The sequence below is a fragment of the Macrotis lagotis genome, chromosome X (assembly GCF_037893015.1).
Source record: "Macrotis lagotis isolate mMagLag1 chromosome X, bilby.v1.9.chrom.fasta, whole genome shotgun sequence".
In the NCBI taxonomy this organism is placed as follows: Eukaryota; Metazoa; Chordata; class Mammalia; order Peramelemorphia; family Peramelidae; genus Macrotis; species Macrotis lagotis.
In genome coordinates this window covers 47,797,990-47,815,411 of record NC_133666.1, presented here as the reverse complement: position 1 = coordinate 47,815,411, position 17,422 = coordinate 47,797,990, and the positions used below count along the sequence as shown (strand labels likewise).

General features: G+C 38.6%; 1 protein-coding gene across 1 annotated transcript in view; it reads left to right on the top strand.

Annotated features, from left to right (window-relative positions):
- The window catches only part of ABCB7 (ATP binding cassette subfamily B member 7), a 101,974-nt gene extending 90,110 nt beyond the window's left edge, over nucleotides 1-11,864 (top strand). The window contains exons 15-16 of the mRNA XM_074205422.1: nucleotides 1,027-1,134; nucleotides 7,511-11,864. Of these exons, the coding sequence (XP_074061523.1) occupies nucleotides 1,027-1,134; nucleotides 7,511-7,726 (324 nt within the window). The 3' untranslated portion in view covers nucleotides 7,727-11,864. The remainder of the gene's footprint in view (nucleotides 1-1,026; nucleotides 1,135-7,510) is intronic.
- Nucleotides 11,865-17,422: the final 5,558 nt, after the last annotated feature.

Sequence of the window (17,422 nt, the reverse complement as noted above, 5' to 3'; positions counted from 1 at the left end):
AAAAAAGTAACTCAGTGAAGAACTCTGAACCTTCCAAGGGAACCAGGATGCAGGGTAGTGAAGTAAAATACCAGAGATGCCACTAAAAACAAATTTTGTTCACTCCTTCCAGTATCTCCCATTAACCACTTTGTCATTGGTTCACTGTCTTTTTGGTTAGAATGAAGAGTCCTTTCTCTGAGTAGCCACCTAGAGTAGGCCAGATTTTGTAACTTCATAATACACTTGGGTTCTTGGGGGCTATGTATCTGGAAGGTATTGTTCCTGTTTGCCTTTACTTTGCCACATTTAGAATAAGCTTGCCAAATAGGTGACTTTTCCTATAACACAACTGGGCTTTAAAAACAGAAGCTATCAGTATATTTTCTAGAAAGATCAAGTAATCAAAATTGCTTTAGAAAGAATGTTAACTTGTGTTTCCAAAAACAAAAAACCCCACCTTCACAATGTCCTAGTCTCCCTTCTTACTGGTGTTTACTTCAGGGAGAAAATAATTTTCTCCCTTTGCAGGCCTCAATCACCCTGCCCGTTCCCCATCCCCCATCCCCCCCCCCCCCCTTTGACTGTTATGGGCTTTTTTGTGCACTGTCATTTGGGTCACCTCAAATTTTACTCTTACTCTCATTAACTGGATGAGAACAATATGGATAGGCAGAATGTTTATCATCAGTACTCTATATGTTGTCAGTTGACCAAGATTTTCTAAAAGATAGCAAGCTTCTTTTCTTTCTAGCATCTTTGATGCATATTTATTTTAATCAAAATGTATCCTGTCTTGAAACTTTTGAGTTTTTCTTTGTCACCTTTCGCTTTGGCCTTCCTTTCTTCTTTCTTGTGATTACTCCTATCCCGAGATTAGTTGATGCATTTGTTATTGTCCTAAGTTGTTAAATATTAATTGCAGTGTTAAATGCTTAGCATTACTTTCCTTTAGGAAAGATGAGAAAGGGATGGGAGTGTGGGGGTATACACGCTGTTCACCTAATCTTTAAATCTTATCTCCTTTTTCCATCTCCAAATGTACAGAATATCCTCGGGGCCATGAGGGACATGGTGAGACACAGAACATCTATTTTCATTGCACACAGATTATCAACAGTGATTGATGCAGATGAAATCATTGTCCTGGATCAGGTGAGAGATTATTACTTTACAAAGTTTAGTCATCTGAGAACATTGGGATTTGTTTTAATGGTGAGGCATAGGCTAAAAATAGTTGTAGTAGAATAAATGAAATTCAGGAGATGAGAAAGAAGATGAGAAAGCTAGAAGGGATCTTCGAGATCATTCAACCCATTCCCTTCATTTCATTTTAAGATGAGGAAGCTGAGACTCAGAGAAACTGAGGGACTTTGGCAGTTGTCACATGAGTATTAAGTAAGGTAGCAGAGCTGAGATTAGAGCCCAACTCAAATATTGCCACCTCCAAGTCTCTTTCCACTATGATATGCTGCCTCTCCATTCCTTCCTTGGGCTTGACAAAATTCCATTTTGAGAGGTCTTCTTTTGGCAGCAAATTAAGTGATAGAGGCATTTCTTTTCTTAGATGTGGCCTTGAGACCAGATAACCTCTGTAGCCCCTTCTATTCCCTGATTTTTTTCTAAAAGCACCCAGAAAGAAAATGTAAGAACTCATTGTGTATCCAGGTATTGAAGGCAAAAATTATAGCTGGCCAGCATTAAATGAAGGGATGCTAGAAGCCATTTTCACAGGGAATGTGTATAATGATTAAGTTCTCTATTTTTTCTTCAGCTCTAAGTGAAATCTGCTGCTGAGCATTTGGCATTTTTGCCTTGTTACATATTTTCCTTAGCCCCTTGATATACCAAAAGAAAATTATGCCTCATGTAGTATGGTCATTTTCAAAGCCAGCCATTGTAAGAGAAAGGAAGGAAAAGTGACAGCGTATTTCATTTCTTTTGAAAGAGTTGCTCTAAGATTGTGCCATCTAATTGTGCTGAAAATCAGCATAAGCCTGTTGTGAGTGGTGACCTTTGGAAATTATTATCATTTCTCTTGTCTCCTTCTGAAGTAACAATTAAATGGAGGAAGGCAGGGAAAAAACCTTACTATTGGCCTATTTCTACCATTCCTCACTTTTTACCTTCCATTTCAGCTTTGTCTATGGTTATTTTCCCCTTATATCAAACAAATATACCCATCAATTCCCTGTAATTTTCAAAGCCTGAGAACAGATAGAGGAAGCAGTCTTGCTCACCTTTTATATATCAAATTACTTGGTGAGGTCCATGGGCCACTGGTGGTTTATTCATTCCAATAAAATCTCCTATGAAGCATTAAGTTGCATGATATGTATATACAATCAATTTCTGTTATCTGTGCACCTGAGACCTTAGATCCTTTTATTGGTTTTATCATAACATCATTACCATTCATTATAAAATGGACTACTTTTCCTGTCCCCAATTTGTGATTGTGTGGTCTATTAGATGATCTGTACCAGAATGTTTTTAATTAGAAACATGGAAAGAATCCCTTTGATAGATTGCCACTTAAATAACACTGATATTGTTGGCTATATGTTGCCTTTATTAAATATTTTTATAGTGTGCATTCATGTGGTCATGGCCTTTCTTCCACATGTCATGTTAACTTGAATTAACAGGCTTATGTTTACCCTCTAGTTTATCACTTTGAGGTTTTGTAAATCTTTGAAATTTTTTTCTTTTTAAGGTTTTTTTTTTGCAAGGCAATGGGGTTAAGAGGCTTACCCAAGGCCACACGACTAGGTAATTATTAAGTGTCAAGTTGAATTTGAACTCGGGTACTACTGACTCCAGGGCCTGCGCTCTATCCACTGTGCCACCTAACTGCCCCTATACTTGAAATTTTTACAAACCAGAACTAGTTTGTTAGTAGCAACAGAACAGGTAACAATAGATTTAATTCAAAAATAATCTGCTGACTTTCCTGTGTTGACATGTTTGAAAAAAAGTGCTCACCTGGTAGGCAACCTTATAATACTAAGCTTTTTCCTAACCAGACAACAAACCATCTTAATAGTGGGTTTATACTTAGTCTTTCCCTCAAGTCTATCTCTAATTTGTCACATCCCAAAAAATGACACATTACATTTCTCCTCTAACCCATATCTCCTCCAAACTTAGTTCCTTTGGTGGGCATCTCTAGGTAGAACCTGGGAGTCATTCTTGACTTTTCCCTTTTCCTCATCCTCGCAGTTGAAAAGTTTTATCAATTCTACAGCCACAAAAGTCTACCATGTATCCCTTTCTCTATATTTATACGGCCTCTCACCAGGATTACTGAAATAGCCTCCTAATTGGTCTTCCTCCTTCTAGTTTCTCCCCTCTCCATTACACAGCTGCCAAATTGATGTTGCAAAAACATAATCTGACTATATTATTCCCCTACTAAAAAAGATCAACCATTTACTTTTACCTCTAGGATAAGATATCAAATCTTTAATTTAGCATTTCTAGCCCTTCATATCTTATTCCTGTTCGCCTTTCTAATGTTATATAAATTCCCTTTTCATATTCTACGTAGCCTCTATTTTAGAGTGCCCTTGTACAATATTCCATCTCCAACCTCCATGCCTTTGCACAGGTGGTGGCTTCTCTATATCTTGAATATATTCCTTCCCCACTCTGTCTCTTAGAAATCCAGGCTTTCTTCAACGAATAGATCAGATGCCCCCCCCCCATTGGATTCTCTTGTTCTTCAATCTCCTTTGTTTTAAGTTGTATTTGTTTACTTATGTAGACTTCCTTCAAGAGGCTCCTTGGGGTGGGGGGGGGAAGGACTGAGTTCAAATCTGACCTCAGACACTTCATAATTACCTAGCTGTGTGGCCTTGGTAGAGTCACTGAACCCCATTGCCTTGCAAAAACCTAAAAAAAGGATCCTTGAGGGCAAGTGTTGTGTTTTTCTCTGCATTCTTGGTACCTTGCACATGATAGGCACTTAGTGAATGGTAACTGGATTTAATTGAATGCAGTTCCAGTTTTCACCAGATCAGTCAGAGCTTGTTTAATGAATGCTGCCTTTGAGAATCCAGGAGCATCTCCACAATGTGATGAGACATCAGTCCAGAGCCCTAGTTTCTTTTCTTCTTTTTCTTATTATCTTCGTTGATTTTATTTTTTCCCATTACATGCAAAGATGGTTTTCAACATTCATCCTTTTGCGAGGTTTTGGGTTCCCCATTTTTCTACTTCCCTCCCTGCCTCCCAATGGCAGTGATCAGTCTGGTACAGATAGTACATATAGCTTTGTAGTTAACATATTTAGATTAGTCATATTGTGAAAGAAGAATTAGAACTAAGGAGAAAGAAAAAACAAAAAATGAACATAGTCTGCTTTGCCCAGGACCTTAGTTGCTGAAATTTTCTAATTGTTTTCTCCCATGTTCTTAAATTGTTAGAGGCAATCACTTTGCTGTTATCATGTCATGCCTTTTATTGCATAGAATCATAGTGACATTTACTTTGGAAGGAAGTGCCTAAGTGTCCTTTGGATTTGAAGAACCTCAAAATGGCAGCCAGGAAAATAAAGATTGGGTGAGGAAAAGAGGTTGAAGATGACTCTTGCTCCTGTTTCCAATGCAGCAGAGCCTCTATTTTGCTGCTCTTGCTTATAGCTAGGCTTCAGTCTTTTACATTCCTGTGAGGAATGACAGTGGAATGAGCACTGTAAATGAAAAAGCACTGACCTGGGATTTGGAACCCATTGATCCCAAGTGACTCTGCCTCTGATTTACCATATTATCTCAAGTCTGATACTTCACCACTATGAATTCCCATAATCCAATAAATGACTTGAAGATCCCTTTCAAATCTAAAGATATACTTCTATAATTTTATTCAATTCAACCAACATTTAGGTTTGTTTTTATTTCATCAAAGTCTTAATTTCTCTCTATCATGACACACCCACCTCACCCCCCCCAAATGAGGGTGAGAGGTCCAAAAATCATAACAAAACTACGTCAAGTAAAACAAGTTGACTGTGTCTAAAAAATATGTCTCAGTCTGTATCCTAAGTCTATCACTTCTATGTTGGGAGGTGGCTGAGATGCTTCCTCAATGGTCCTCTGAAATTGTGGTTACTTATTGTGTTAAACAGTGTTCTTAAGCCTTTGAAAATTATTTGTCATTTCAATGTTGTTGCTATGGCATAAGTTGAACCATCATTTGGGTGCCAGGCACTAAAGATAGGCCTGAAGACAAAACTGTAACAGCCTCTGCATTCAAGGCTGTGGGGGAGGTAGCACTTGAACTCATCTTTGCAGAAAGTTAAAGATTGCAAGAGTTGAAGATAAGTAGGGAGTACATTCCAGGCACAGGACTGTTGGGAGAGAGAGAAAATTGAATTTTATTAACTGGAAAAAAGCACAATTAAATGTTTGTTTGAATTGAATAAAATTATATATATTTAGAGAGAGAGAGCAATAAGGCATCTAGCCAGTTCAGCAGATAGAGCCATTAGGCTTATAATCAGGAAGACTTGTCTTATATATTTGTTATTATTGGGTCATTTCAATCACTCTGACTCTTGGTGCCTTCATTTGGAGTTTTCTTGGCAAAGATCCTAGAGTAGTTTGCCATTTCTTTTTCCAGCACATTTTACCAATAAGGAAACTGAGACAAACAGGGTGAGGTGACTTGCCTAGCATCACACAACTAATAACTGACTCAGGTAGGATTTGAACTCAAGATGAGTCTTCCTGATTATACAGCATATATAGAAGGAAGGAAGGGAAACAAGCATTATGTGCCAAGGATTGTCCTAAAGCACTTTTGATCCCCACTATAGCCTTGGTCAAATGACTTGCTCAGTATACAGTTTATATCTGAGGCTAGATTGGAACTTGGTTTTCATCCAGGCTTCACACTCAATCCACTTCACCATCTAGCGGCCTCCTTATGTAATTTTTATATATGTGCATAAGTAAATATATGATAATTTGCAGGAAAAAGAATCCATTAAAAACTTGGGAGAACTTTGGTGATGCAAAATGAACCAAATTCAAATATTCCCAGAAAATAGTAGATCAACTTAGAGTGAGAAATTATGCAGTACTTTTAATAACTCAAGAGGTCAGCCCACATTTTTTACATCTGTATTCTCTTATACTCCATTGCTGCAAGTCATCGAATACAGTCTCCAAAGAATAAAAGTTGTGGTCCACCAAAAGGAGGTTGAGAAGTACATGATGAGAGTGAGTAGGTTGTCATGGAGTACCAATGAAGCATTCTGCAGGAGTGGTGGAGGAAACGATATCATTGGAGAGGTGTTTGACTAGAATAGGAAGCAGGTTGTCCAGGTTGGCCATGTTGGCAAGAGTGAGGAAGAGTCAGTTGGATAGCCCTCATGTTCCTTTATCAATGACGTATTTGATGGGTTTTTCTTGGGAGGGCAAGGAAGGATCTGAGAAAAAAGAAAAGGCTTCATTGTAGGGAGAATATCTAGATTGATGAAATCAGAGATTGAAATATCAAAGATGATAATGTGTTCAGTTGATTTAGGAGAACTATACTTCATAGCATGTTTTGGGGAATCCTGACTCTCAGGAGTCCTTCAGATGATTTGGGAACCAGTTTCTTATAGTATGGGGGAAAGCACCGAACTTGGAGTCAGAGGATCTTGGTTCACATCTCTACCTAAGTGGGGAAATCAGCTTTTCTGGTAATTTCCAACTTCTAATCTATGATTTTATAAACATGATGCCACTGTAGTTATTTTTCTGACAGAAATTAAATTTATTTAGGACAACCCTCTTTGTTCTTACTCTTGATAAAATATTACTGACTGAGAAAAGATCATGGACCATAATTTTCAGGATGGATAGGATTTTCAAAAGTAGTCTACTCTCTTGGAGTACCTGGCCTGCACTCAGAAGGGTCCAGGGCAAACCTCAAACTTCTTTTGTTTTACAGGCATATCTATGAAAATCTTGTCACTTAACTAGGAGCAGCAAAAAAAGAGACAAGATCCATTTTGTCTCTCACTTTGTTGCCCAATGACTATCAAGACAAAGCAAATTAACCATAGAGGAAAATTTGGAATCTGTACCAGCTTTACATAGTGTTCAAGTTAATAATCATTGTTAACAAAGGCAGTCAGACACTGAAATAAATAATTCATCCTGCAGAAATCTTTTCATTTTTATGTTCATTTGCAGGTTTGGAGTATTTCTGGTTTGAAGTACTGGAAAACCTGTTTTATAAATGATAACAGACTTGATTTGGATAGCTATTAATCAAGTATATGAACTTCAACTTTTAAAAATTGCTTCGCATCTCTCCCCCCTCATCAGAATATAACTCTTAGAAAAATGTTTCTTCTCAGTTAAAGTATTGCACAAGGATAGTAGCCAGGAGGCTGGACATGGGGTAATACCCCCCCCCAATTTTTCTACCTACAACATGCTAAGAAGGGTATTTTTCAGAAGTCTTAAAAAATTCTTAGGGAAAATAGTATATAAGTTCAGCTTTTATTTGATCTAATTTGTTTTGTTTGTTTTAGGGTAAAGTAGCTGAGCGGGGGACCCACAGTGAACTCCTTGCCAGCCCTGGGAGCATCTATTCAGAAATGTGGCATGCCCAAAGCAGCCCTCTGTCAAGTCTTAATAATCTCAGCTGGGCAGCAAAGGATCAGCAGATATCCAAAGAGGAAGAAAGGAAGAAACTTCAAGAAGAAATTATCAACAGTGTGAAAGGCTGTGGAAACTGTTCTTGCTAATTCTGCAAGGCATTTTAATTGTTTCTCTAAAAGCAAAAAAAAAACACCTAAACTTCCAAGTAACACATTTGCACTGAAGCAGAATTCCTGATTTATTTAAAAACAAAAGCCGAAAATCTGACATTTCCCTTTGATAAAATTCTTCTCTGAGGTATCATTTCTTTGACCAAAGAATTTTCTTTCCCCTTCTTTTCAGTTTGTCTCTTGTCTTCTTCTTTTTGTACTCCCCTCTCCCCTCCAAAAAAGCACACCCCACTTTTTTTCCTTGTATCCTTTTATTCCAACATTGACCATTGGAAGATACAACTTCACTAGCCACTCCTTTTCAGGACTTCAATTGTTTGAATGGTCACTCTAGTACTGAACTAAACTCAGTTTATTGTTCTCTACATTCTCGATTAGCATAACTTCCCATGTTGTGATGGATTGAGTGTTCATCTCCATACCAGGCTAAATCACATGAATTAACACATTACTATAAAATATTTAAAATTTCTTTATGCAGACAATTTGGTTGAAAATAGTTTCCATCTTACTTAGCTGTGTGGCCTTGGGCAAGCCACTTAACTCCATTTGCCTTGCAAAAACCTACCAAAAAAAAAAAAAGAAAATAGTTTCCATCATTAAAGGAAGAAAAAAGAAAGAAAAGTCTTGGGAAAATTGATGTGAAAAATAATTAATAAGCTCATTCAAAGCCACAGATTTCCAGGCCTACTTTATAGGTCAGCTATGCTAGTTGATAAACACCTTACCTATCTTATGTTGTTTCACCTCCCTTGAACCAGTGTTGACAAGGTAAATGTTCCACTGAGGCCCTAGGCTGAAATGAATAGTTAGCAGGTGAGCAGGTGATTCTTAAAAGCTTTCAGCATAATTTGAAAGTAACCCTTCAGATTTAAGGAAACGTAAACTTGTTCTTTCTCTAAATGGTCTCTTCTTTTACTGTCTGAAATTAGGGAGGGGGACAGAGTTTTTTGAGTGAAGCAGTTTCCATTTAAAAGTCATTAAGGTCTATTAGGAATCTGGGGAGGGTTAGTCCTACTCTCTAGGTGAGGGATAGAGGTCATTAATCTCAATTGACATTTCAGGTTCTAGGCAAGGTCTTCCCTCTTCATTCAACAAACTTTCCTTTGTAATAGGGCAGGGCCACCAACACAATAATTAAGTTTTACCTTCCAGGAACAATTAGCAAAACATTTGATACTTCTGTCAGTTGATGACTGGCTTTTCTCTTCTACTGTGCACTTCTTTGATTCTCTTGGGTGATCATTGTTCATTTTGAAAACCTTTTTGATCTCCTATAGTGTGAAAGAATTCACAGAGTTGTATATAATAAGTTTTTTATTTTTTTCCAGGAAAAAAATTAGACTATTTTAATTATTATTATTTTGAGGTTTTAATGTGTTTTGTATAATAGGAAATATGGGAGTTTATATGAATTTATTTATATGTATTGAATCGGTAGATAAGTAGCTGAATCCTCCCTGACTTAGGAATCCAATTTTTATCATCTCAGAGCAAATCTAGGGAGATGAGTAACTGGAAGCCAGTACTTGAAGGAATAGTCTTTGACATCAGGAATATGTGAAGCAGGAACCTTCTTTTAAGGTTGGCATTAAGGAAAAAGTGTTTTCTCAGCTGCAAAAATGTTATTCAACATTACATCCTCTGCAACCTAGACATGAGTGATATCTTAAGGAATAAAATCACTGGTTTTTTTTAAACAAATTGGTTTTGGAAATTTGGCAAATGACTTTCCCTCCCTGAGCCTCAGTTTTCTCATCTTTAACATGAGAGTTTGGGGTTGGACAATGGTCTCTTGAGATCCATTCTCATTCTAAGTCTATAATTCTATAAAGATAAAATTCAGTTAAATAATTACAAAGAAGGGGTAGCTAGGTGTCGTAGTGGATAGAGCATCAGCCCTGGAGTCAAGAGGACCTGAGTTCAAATCCGACCTCAGACACTTAATAATTACCTAGCTGTGTGACCTTGGGCTAGTCACTTAACTGCATTTGCCTTGCAAAAAAAAACCTAAAAAAAATCATGAAGATAGGAATAAAGTGACTCTTCTTAAATACACACATATTCAGAGTCAGAGCTTTCAGTATATAAATATGACACTTGGTTAAAAAAGGGCCAGAATTATTCAGATATTGTAAGCAGCTGATGATTTCTTCCCTGGAAGTCAGCTAAAGCTCATCTAAACATGATCCTGAGTCATAGTCAGGTTGCTGGGTATTTTCATTAGATAATTACTCCATATTTTCAGTAAGTGGCCTGAAAAATGGAATTGTTCTGAGGTCAAAACCATGATTAGGAAGAAAATACCTTTTGTCATAGAATCCCGGGATGTTAGAATTGTAAGAGACCTTCTGTATAATCAAAAGAAACCCCTTCTTTTTATAGATGTAGCATAATGGCCACATTGGAATCTAGAACTTTCAAAGTGTAAGTGCCCTTAAAGATCTACTGGAGCCAACATCCAGATCTCTCAAAATGAAGTGAACTGGGGGCAGCTGAGTGGCACACTGGATAGAGCACCATCCCTGAGATCAGATCTGATCTCAGATACTTTGTAACTGTGTGACCCTAGACAAGTCACTTAACTCCAAAAAATAGGTGAATTGCCCAATTTCACACAATCAGTGAGTGGCAGAACAGGAACTTGATTCCAGGGCTCTCAGTTCCTAGTCCCTCCCTCTTTACGATCTGCCGTCCCTGTGGGCAATGGGCAAGGACAAGGACAGAAGTTATATTCCAACCCAGCTGGTAACTTTGATGGTTCAGTATGATGACATAAAAACTCTTGTCAAGGGAAGGGGAAAGAAGAGGTTCTTTGGATCATTCAGTTAGAGTAAATGCCAAGGAAAAGGGCACTTGGTCCATAGTGAAATAAATTTACATTATATATAAGCAAGCCAGGGACAGCTAGGTGGCGCAGTGGATAGAGCCTTGGAGTCAGGAGTCTGTGAGTTCAAATCTGGTCTCAGACAATTAATAATTACCTAGCCGCATAGCCGTGAGCAAGCCACTTAATCCCATTGCCTTGCAAAAGCTAAAAAAAAAAATAAAAATAAAAAATCTACAAGCAAGCAAAAGGACTATGGAGGGGGGAGGGGGGTTGCAGAAGAAAATGCTTTTTATAAATTTGCTCTGAATATGCTGCAGCCTTGAAATCTGGGGTTTGAACAGAGGAAGTTTCACTTAAAATTATATCCAGACTCCAGGACAATCCCCTTGTATCCTTGGGAGCCCTAGTTAATAATTGTACTGACCCTGAAAGAGTTCTGCATTGGAAGGAATAGTCTGGACTTCCTGATAATGGGAGTGAGTCACTGAGCTCATTTGGAAAAACTTGAACAACTCAAATGTAAGAGTCACCTGTGAAAACCAGATCAGAGTACTAGAATTGCAACAACCAGCCTTGGCTTTGGCCAAGACAGGGAATTGCAAATTCCTCTGAAAGAATTCACAGCTTTTTCTATACCTTCAGATAAAGTTTTTATTTTTTCTTTCTAGCTGTTGACGGAACCCAATTTTTGAAGATGACCGTCTTCAAAGTATACCATGCTTTAAAAGGCAAGATGGTGTTCCAAGGGCCTACAGTTCCTGTGATTCAATGTATTACTGAAGAGCAGCAAATTTTTCAACACTTGTTTTTTTTTTTTTGTAGGATTTTTTTGCAAGACAAATGGGGTTAAGTGGCTTGCCCAAGGCCACACAGCTAGGTAATTAGTGTTTGAGCCCGGATTTGAACCCAGGTACTCCTGACTCCAGGGCCGGGTCTTTATCCACTGTGCCACCTAGCCACCCCTAACACTTGTTTTCTTAATTCTATTTGTTTCACATCTTTTATCTCAGGATAACCTATTATGAATTCACAATTGTACATGTAAAAACATGTCTATGAAAGTTCTTTTATTTTTTTTAAGGTACCTTTCCCTTTTCCCAATTCCAATATGGAATACTGAATGTAAACTGTACAGTAAATAGCAGTATTAAGCCAAAGAAGCTGGCTACAACTGGTTGGTCTAAAAAAAAAATCTAGGGAAACCCTTTATTACAGTTTTATTGTTTATGATAATCTGTGTAGATAATCATTACTAAATAAATGACATATCTTTCTGAATAGAAATGGGTGTCCTATTGAAACAACTCTTTCTCCAATTCGCAGGGAAAGCTGATATTTTGTCAGTGACACACTCAGAATAAGAATACAGATAATGAAATAGACACTCTGGGAGTATGGCCTTACAGCTCCATGCAAAAGGAGAGAACTTGGAATTGTTTCAGAGAGAAAGTAATTGTTTGCAGTGCTCAGTAATGTGGGTAAAGTGATAGCAAATTAGAGTGCTTTCAGTTAGTATTAGGCAATCACATTTTTGATGACCAATCAGTGAAAGGTAAGTTGCAATTGCCCCCAGTTTCTCAGTTCTAATGATTGGGGGGGACAGGAGATGAGTTGGGGGGGGGGGTAATGTCTTGGCTGCAAATCAACATTAGACCAGCATTTTGATTAGCTAGGTAGTTGGAAGGGCGTGCATACTCTAATTAAAAACAGGTTTGAGAAATTTTTTGGCTGTTTAAAAAGGGTAGATTATTTTCACAGTTCACACACAATCAGCTTCATGTCTTTTCCTGATGTTTTTCCTGATTTTTAATAATCTTTTTCAAAGAAACAACTGATTGTGTGATGTATGTGTGGCCCGTAACCTGTAGTATCCTACCTTAGTGGTCTAGTGTTCCCATATTTAAGGCATGTTCTCTGTCCCTAGTATTTTACTTGGATTCTGGAATGCCTTCCAAAGAAAGTCATGCCTTTTGGAGTAAGAGGGAATTATGTCCTGGAGCACTTTCTCTTCTGACTCTGATTATAGGAGCCTCCAACTGTTATTTCCAAAGGTTCATTTACCACATTTAAAATCTTTTTAATGATAATGATACAAAGAATCTCTACAGATGCTGCCCTTAACTGTAGAAAATAAAAGGAAATGAGTTAACAAATCCTGGAAGTTAGGTTATCTCCCAAAACAGACCCATAGGGAAGATGGCGAGCTGCACACAAGATTTTACACAAGGGACTGCTTTCAGCTTGGAATTGTACTGAGATAGGGCACATGAAGCACTTCTGTTTAAAGAATTTAAAGGTGACACTTGGTTGTATTCTGATTATGTCCTTGACCCCAGTAATCTGCTTACATTTCTCATTGAATATCAGTTATTATTTGGACCCACTGGGTATGAGTAGATTTGTGGCATATTACCAGTGATGACTCGCATGTGAGAAATGTAAAACCCAAGGATGATTGAAAAAATCCATGGACTGGCATGGAACAGACTGCTATGGAATAGTCAATAACCAATATCTAGACCAGGAAGGAGCTTTAGAGAGTCTCCAAGAAAGGATAAGTGAACTGCCCAGCGCTTTACAATGACTTAATGTTAGTGTCAGAATTGGAACTTAGAGCCTGGAACTCCCACTGTAGCAACGCACCTGATAAACTGTGTGAAAGATTTATGGAAGGATGTAAACAAGAATCTCAAAATTAGAGGTCTGATGGACTCACCACCTGTACCCAGAGGAAGGACTGCCCATATCAGTGGAATCCATCCTGGTAAGAAATTTGCAACCACAGAACTGAATCACCTAATAACATTTTCTTTTTTCTCTTGGGTCAGCCACGCTGCTGATTAGTAGTGATCCTTAGTTGTCACCAGGGGTATAAAACAGCAATTATTAGGGTTTTTATTAAAAAAAAAAGAAATATCCTTTCTCTTAGAGCTCATCAGTCAGAACAAGCCACAGGGAGATAATAGAATAGAAAGGTTAGAAAGTACCACAAAGAGTAAGTAGCCTCTTCTCAACCAATGGTGCCTTTCTCTTCCAATGTACCCTTAGGAGCTGCTGTATTAACAAATTTCCCTTCTAGATCTGGTCCTTAAATATTTTCCCATTTTCTTGTACTCACAGACACATGGTAACCCTTAGCAGTGTAGTGTATTTTCTTTTCTCAATCCCTCTGACAGTCAGAAGGCAGTAGGCCTATTCTTTGTTCATCATCACCACTTCCAGGCCCTCTCCATGCTGTCAATGATCTTTCTTCTTTTTGCAGTTATTCCTTTTACACAGAATTCAGTGGCTGGTTTTCAGTTTTTTAAAGTTTGCAAAGCACTTATTTAATTTGAACCAGACAACTACCTGTGAGATAGGTTACTACAAAGGAGAAGGAAACAGGTTTAGATTAGATTATGACTTGTCTATGGCACTAAAGCTAGTGTCAAAGGTAGAATTTGAATTTGAGTCTTCCAACATTCTGTAGTGGGAATCAGACTTCAGTTCATCTACTTTCCTAACTAATTTCTTCCATCTTTGCTTTTTGTTGTTTCTGCTTTATCATTTCTCAGCCCTATTGCCAATCTCATTACTCTCCTGAAATTGGTATCACCAAGGAACTCATTTAAAAAATATTTTCACTGGTATTTTCTGTTTTTACATTATGTAAATGTAATTTTATATCACATTTACATACCATATACATCTCTCTCTCTACCAAGAGAGCCAATGATCTAAGTGCAAAATTTGTTGGCTTTTTCACAGTTCTCATCGCACTTGGTCTATGTGATTTTAATTTTTATTTAAGGCAGTGAGGTTAAGTGACTTGCCTAAGGTCACACAGCTAGGCAATTATGAATTGTCTGAGGTCACATTTGAACCCAGGTCCTCCTGACTCCAGGGTCGGTGCTCTATCCACTCACCACCTAGCTGCCCCAATCTATGTGATTTTGCCAGCCCCTCATTGCCCCCATCCCCACTAGCTCCCATCTTCTGGACATTTTCCTTAGTTTCTATAACCTTGCTCTTTCCTTAGTCTTCTATCTCCTTTGCTAAAGCGTCATCCATGTCCCATCCACAAAACTTGGGTATTTCACATAGGTCTGTACTTGAACCTCTTCTCAATCATATCTTGTTGATTTTATCAACTCTCCTGGGTTCAATTATCATCTCTGTGCAGATGATTCCCAAATCAATATGTCCAGCCCTAATAATTCTTGCCAGTTCTCCCTTGTCAACTGCCTGCTGTACTTCACCTGGATGACCCAAAGGCCTCTCATGCATAACATATCCACAATGCAATGCATGATCTTTCCTCTAAGTCTGCACCTTTTCCAAGCTCCTTTTTTTGAAGGAATCACCATCTTAATCACCCAGTTGGAAACTTCAGAGTTACCCTTAACTCTTCCCTTTCTGGTAGGTTGCAAATCCTGTTTCTTTCTAGCTCTTGGGTCTCCTCCATTCATACTGCTTTTCATTGCTTCTTACCAGAACTATTACTGTCAGCTCCCTTGTTTTTAGGCTTCTTTCTTCAATGAGTCCTCTAGGACAGCTGCCGAAATGATGTTTCTAAAGCACAGATCTGGACCCTCTACAGTGGCTTCCCATTGCTTCTAGGATAAAATACAAACTCAACCTGTCATTTCAGACTCTCCACTTGGCTACAATTTACCTTTCCAGACTTATTTTCTATCACTCCCTTCACATACTCAACATTCCAGCCAAACTGACCTATTGGCTATTACCCAAACTGGCATTCCATCTCCTGCCTCTGCCTCTGCCTCTGCCTCTGCCTCTGCACAAGCTGACCTCATCTAAAATGTACTCCCTCTTCTCCCCACCCTATCCCCAATTATCCTAGCTTACTTAAAGGCTCAGGTTAGGTGACACCTCATAAATAAAACCTTGCTTAACTCCCTCCCAGTTTTTAATGTGTGCTCCCTCAAATTACCTTGTATTTTTATATTCTCATTGTATCCCTCACCACACCCAATTATAGTAGAAGTTTCTAGAGATCAGAACCTACCTAGCTCAGTGCCTAACACAATAAAGGTTGAGTTTGCTCCAAATCTGGAATGCAGTAGCTATTTTACAATCTAAGTAGTTGATTCAACAAAGTTATGAGCCCTTTTAGTTGAAATCAGACTAATAAAAAAGGTTGTTAAAGGTAACCTCAGTTTTTCTCTTACCCAAGACACTTCTCCCTCTAAATAAATGATGTTGGAGGTGGAGTTCTGATCCATTTGACTATCTTGACCGAAGAGAAGCTTCAGCCAAAGATGCCATTGATTCATTGTACTGGGATGGTGGTGGATGTGGTAGAGGATCATGGGCCATCCTGTGGCCCTCACCTCAGCAGCTTCACTTGCCTAATTGAGTCCCTTTATTTTATTGTACGTGAACCTATGTAATCCAACCAAATATAATTCTGGCAAAGCAGAGGATCTGTAACATTGTAAAAGTGTAGGCAGCCTTGATTCTTCTCTCCACCCCAAGCTTCAGATTGAATTTGGTCTCTGAAGGTGGAGTTACTGCTGGCTTCCACCCACGCTTCATTCTTAGAACATCTTAGAATATCCTCCCACTTCTCCTTTCTGTAGGAAATCTAGCAGGATAACTCTTGTGAACATACCAGAGTCCTATGCCATCTTTCCTGTTCATGTCCTCACTTTTCCCCATCTTTGTCAGTCACCTCATTTAACAGCTATTTAGTGTCTACTACGTGTTTGACAACAATGAAATCTCTAGGGAAAATACTAAGGAAATGGGGGTATAGTCTATGCCCTCCATGAGAAGAGGGCTGACTCACCCATCTGCTAGAACTTCAGTGCTCAGTCTTTTCTCAAGTATCTCCAGCCATTTTGCTCCTGACTTGGGAGAATTCCCAGGGTGGAGAACTCAGGCAAAGAATGAAATGAACCTGTTGGCCTAAGTTAAATTCTGATCTCCCTGCCAAGATCTATATAAATTTATGAATCCTCATGATGTGATACTAATGATCACAATTGCAGAAAATGGCATTGGAAAGGCTCTACAGTGACTTGACACCCAAGTACTCAAGGACACATATACCTGAAAAGAGGTGAGCCAGGCATTGAGCACTAGTGAAGGTTCTTGCACCAAGAATTCCTACGAGGTTGTGCTACAAAACTTGCTGTTCTGGGACCCATTAAATATTCAAATGACCACAAAATCCAGCATTTTGGATGGATTGTCTGGAAGACTAAACTGAATCTCAGTGTTCCGAGGGACCTCAGAAGCTGTCTAGATCAAACCCTTATCCTCAAAGGAATCCTCTCTACATTATCCCTAATGAGTGATCAAGGGCAACTAGATGGCTCAGTGGATAGATCACTGGCCTTGGAATCAGCAGGGCAGGAGTGCCAATCCAGCCTCTGATATTTACTAGCTATGTGATCTTGGGCAAGTCATTTAATCCTGATTGCCCTGCATTCAGGGCTATCTCCAGTCATCCTGATTTCCCATCTGGCCACTGAACCCAAATGGCTCCAGAGGAGAAAGTGAGGCTGGTGACTGAGTACAGCCCCTCTTCACTCAATCCAATTCATGTGCTTGTCATGGCATCGCCTCCCTGATAGTATGGTTTTCTTCAAGAATGAAGTTCAAAAATATAATTAGCAATGAGTGATCAGTCTTTTCTGATAGACTTTTGTGATGCAAAACTCCCTAACCCACCAGGCAACCCAGTCATACCTCTAATTGTTGATGAAATTTCTTTACATTGAATTCAATCTGCCTCCACATTTTTTTCCATATCTTTCTTAAAGAAAGACTTGGATGGAGGGGCTAGGTGATGTAGTGGATAAAGCACTGGCCTTGGAGTCAGGAGTACCTGGGTT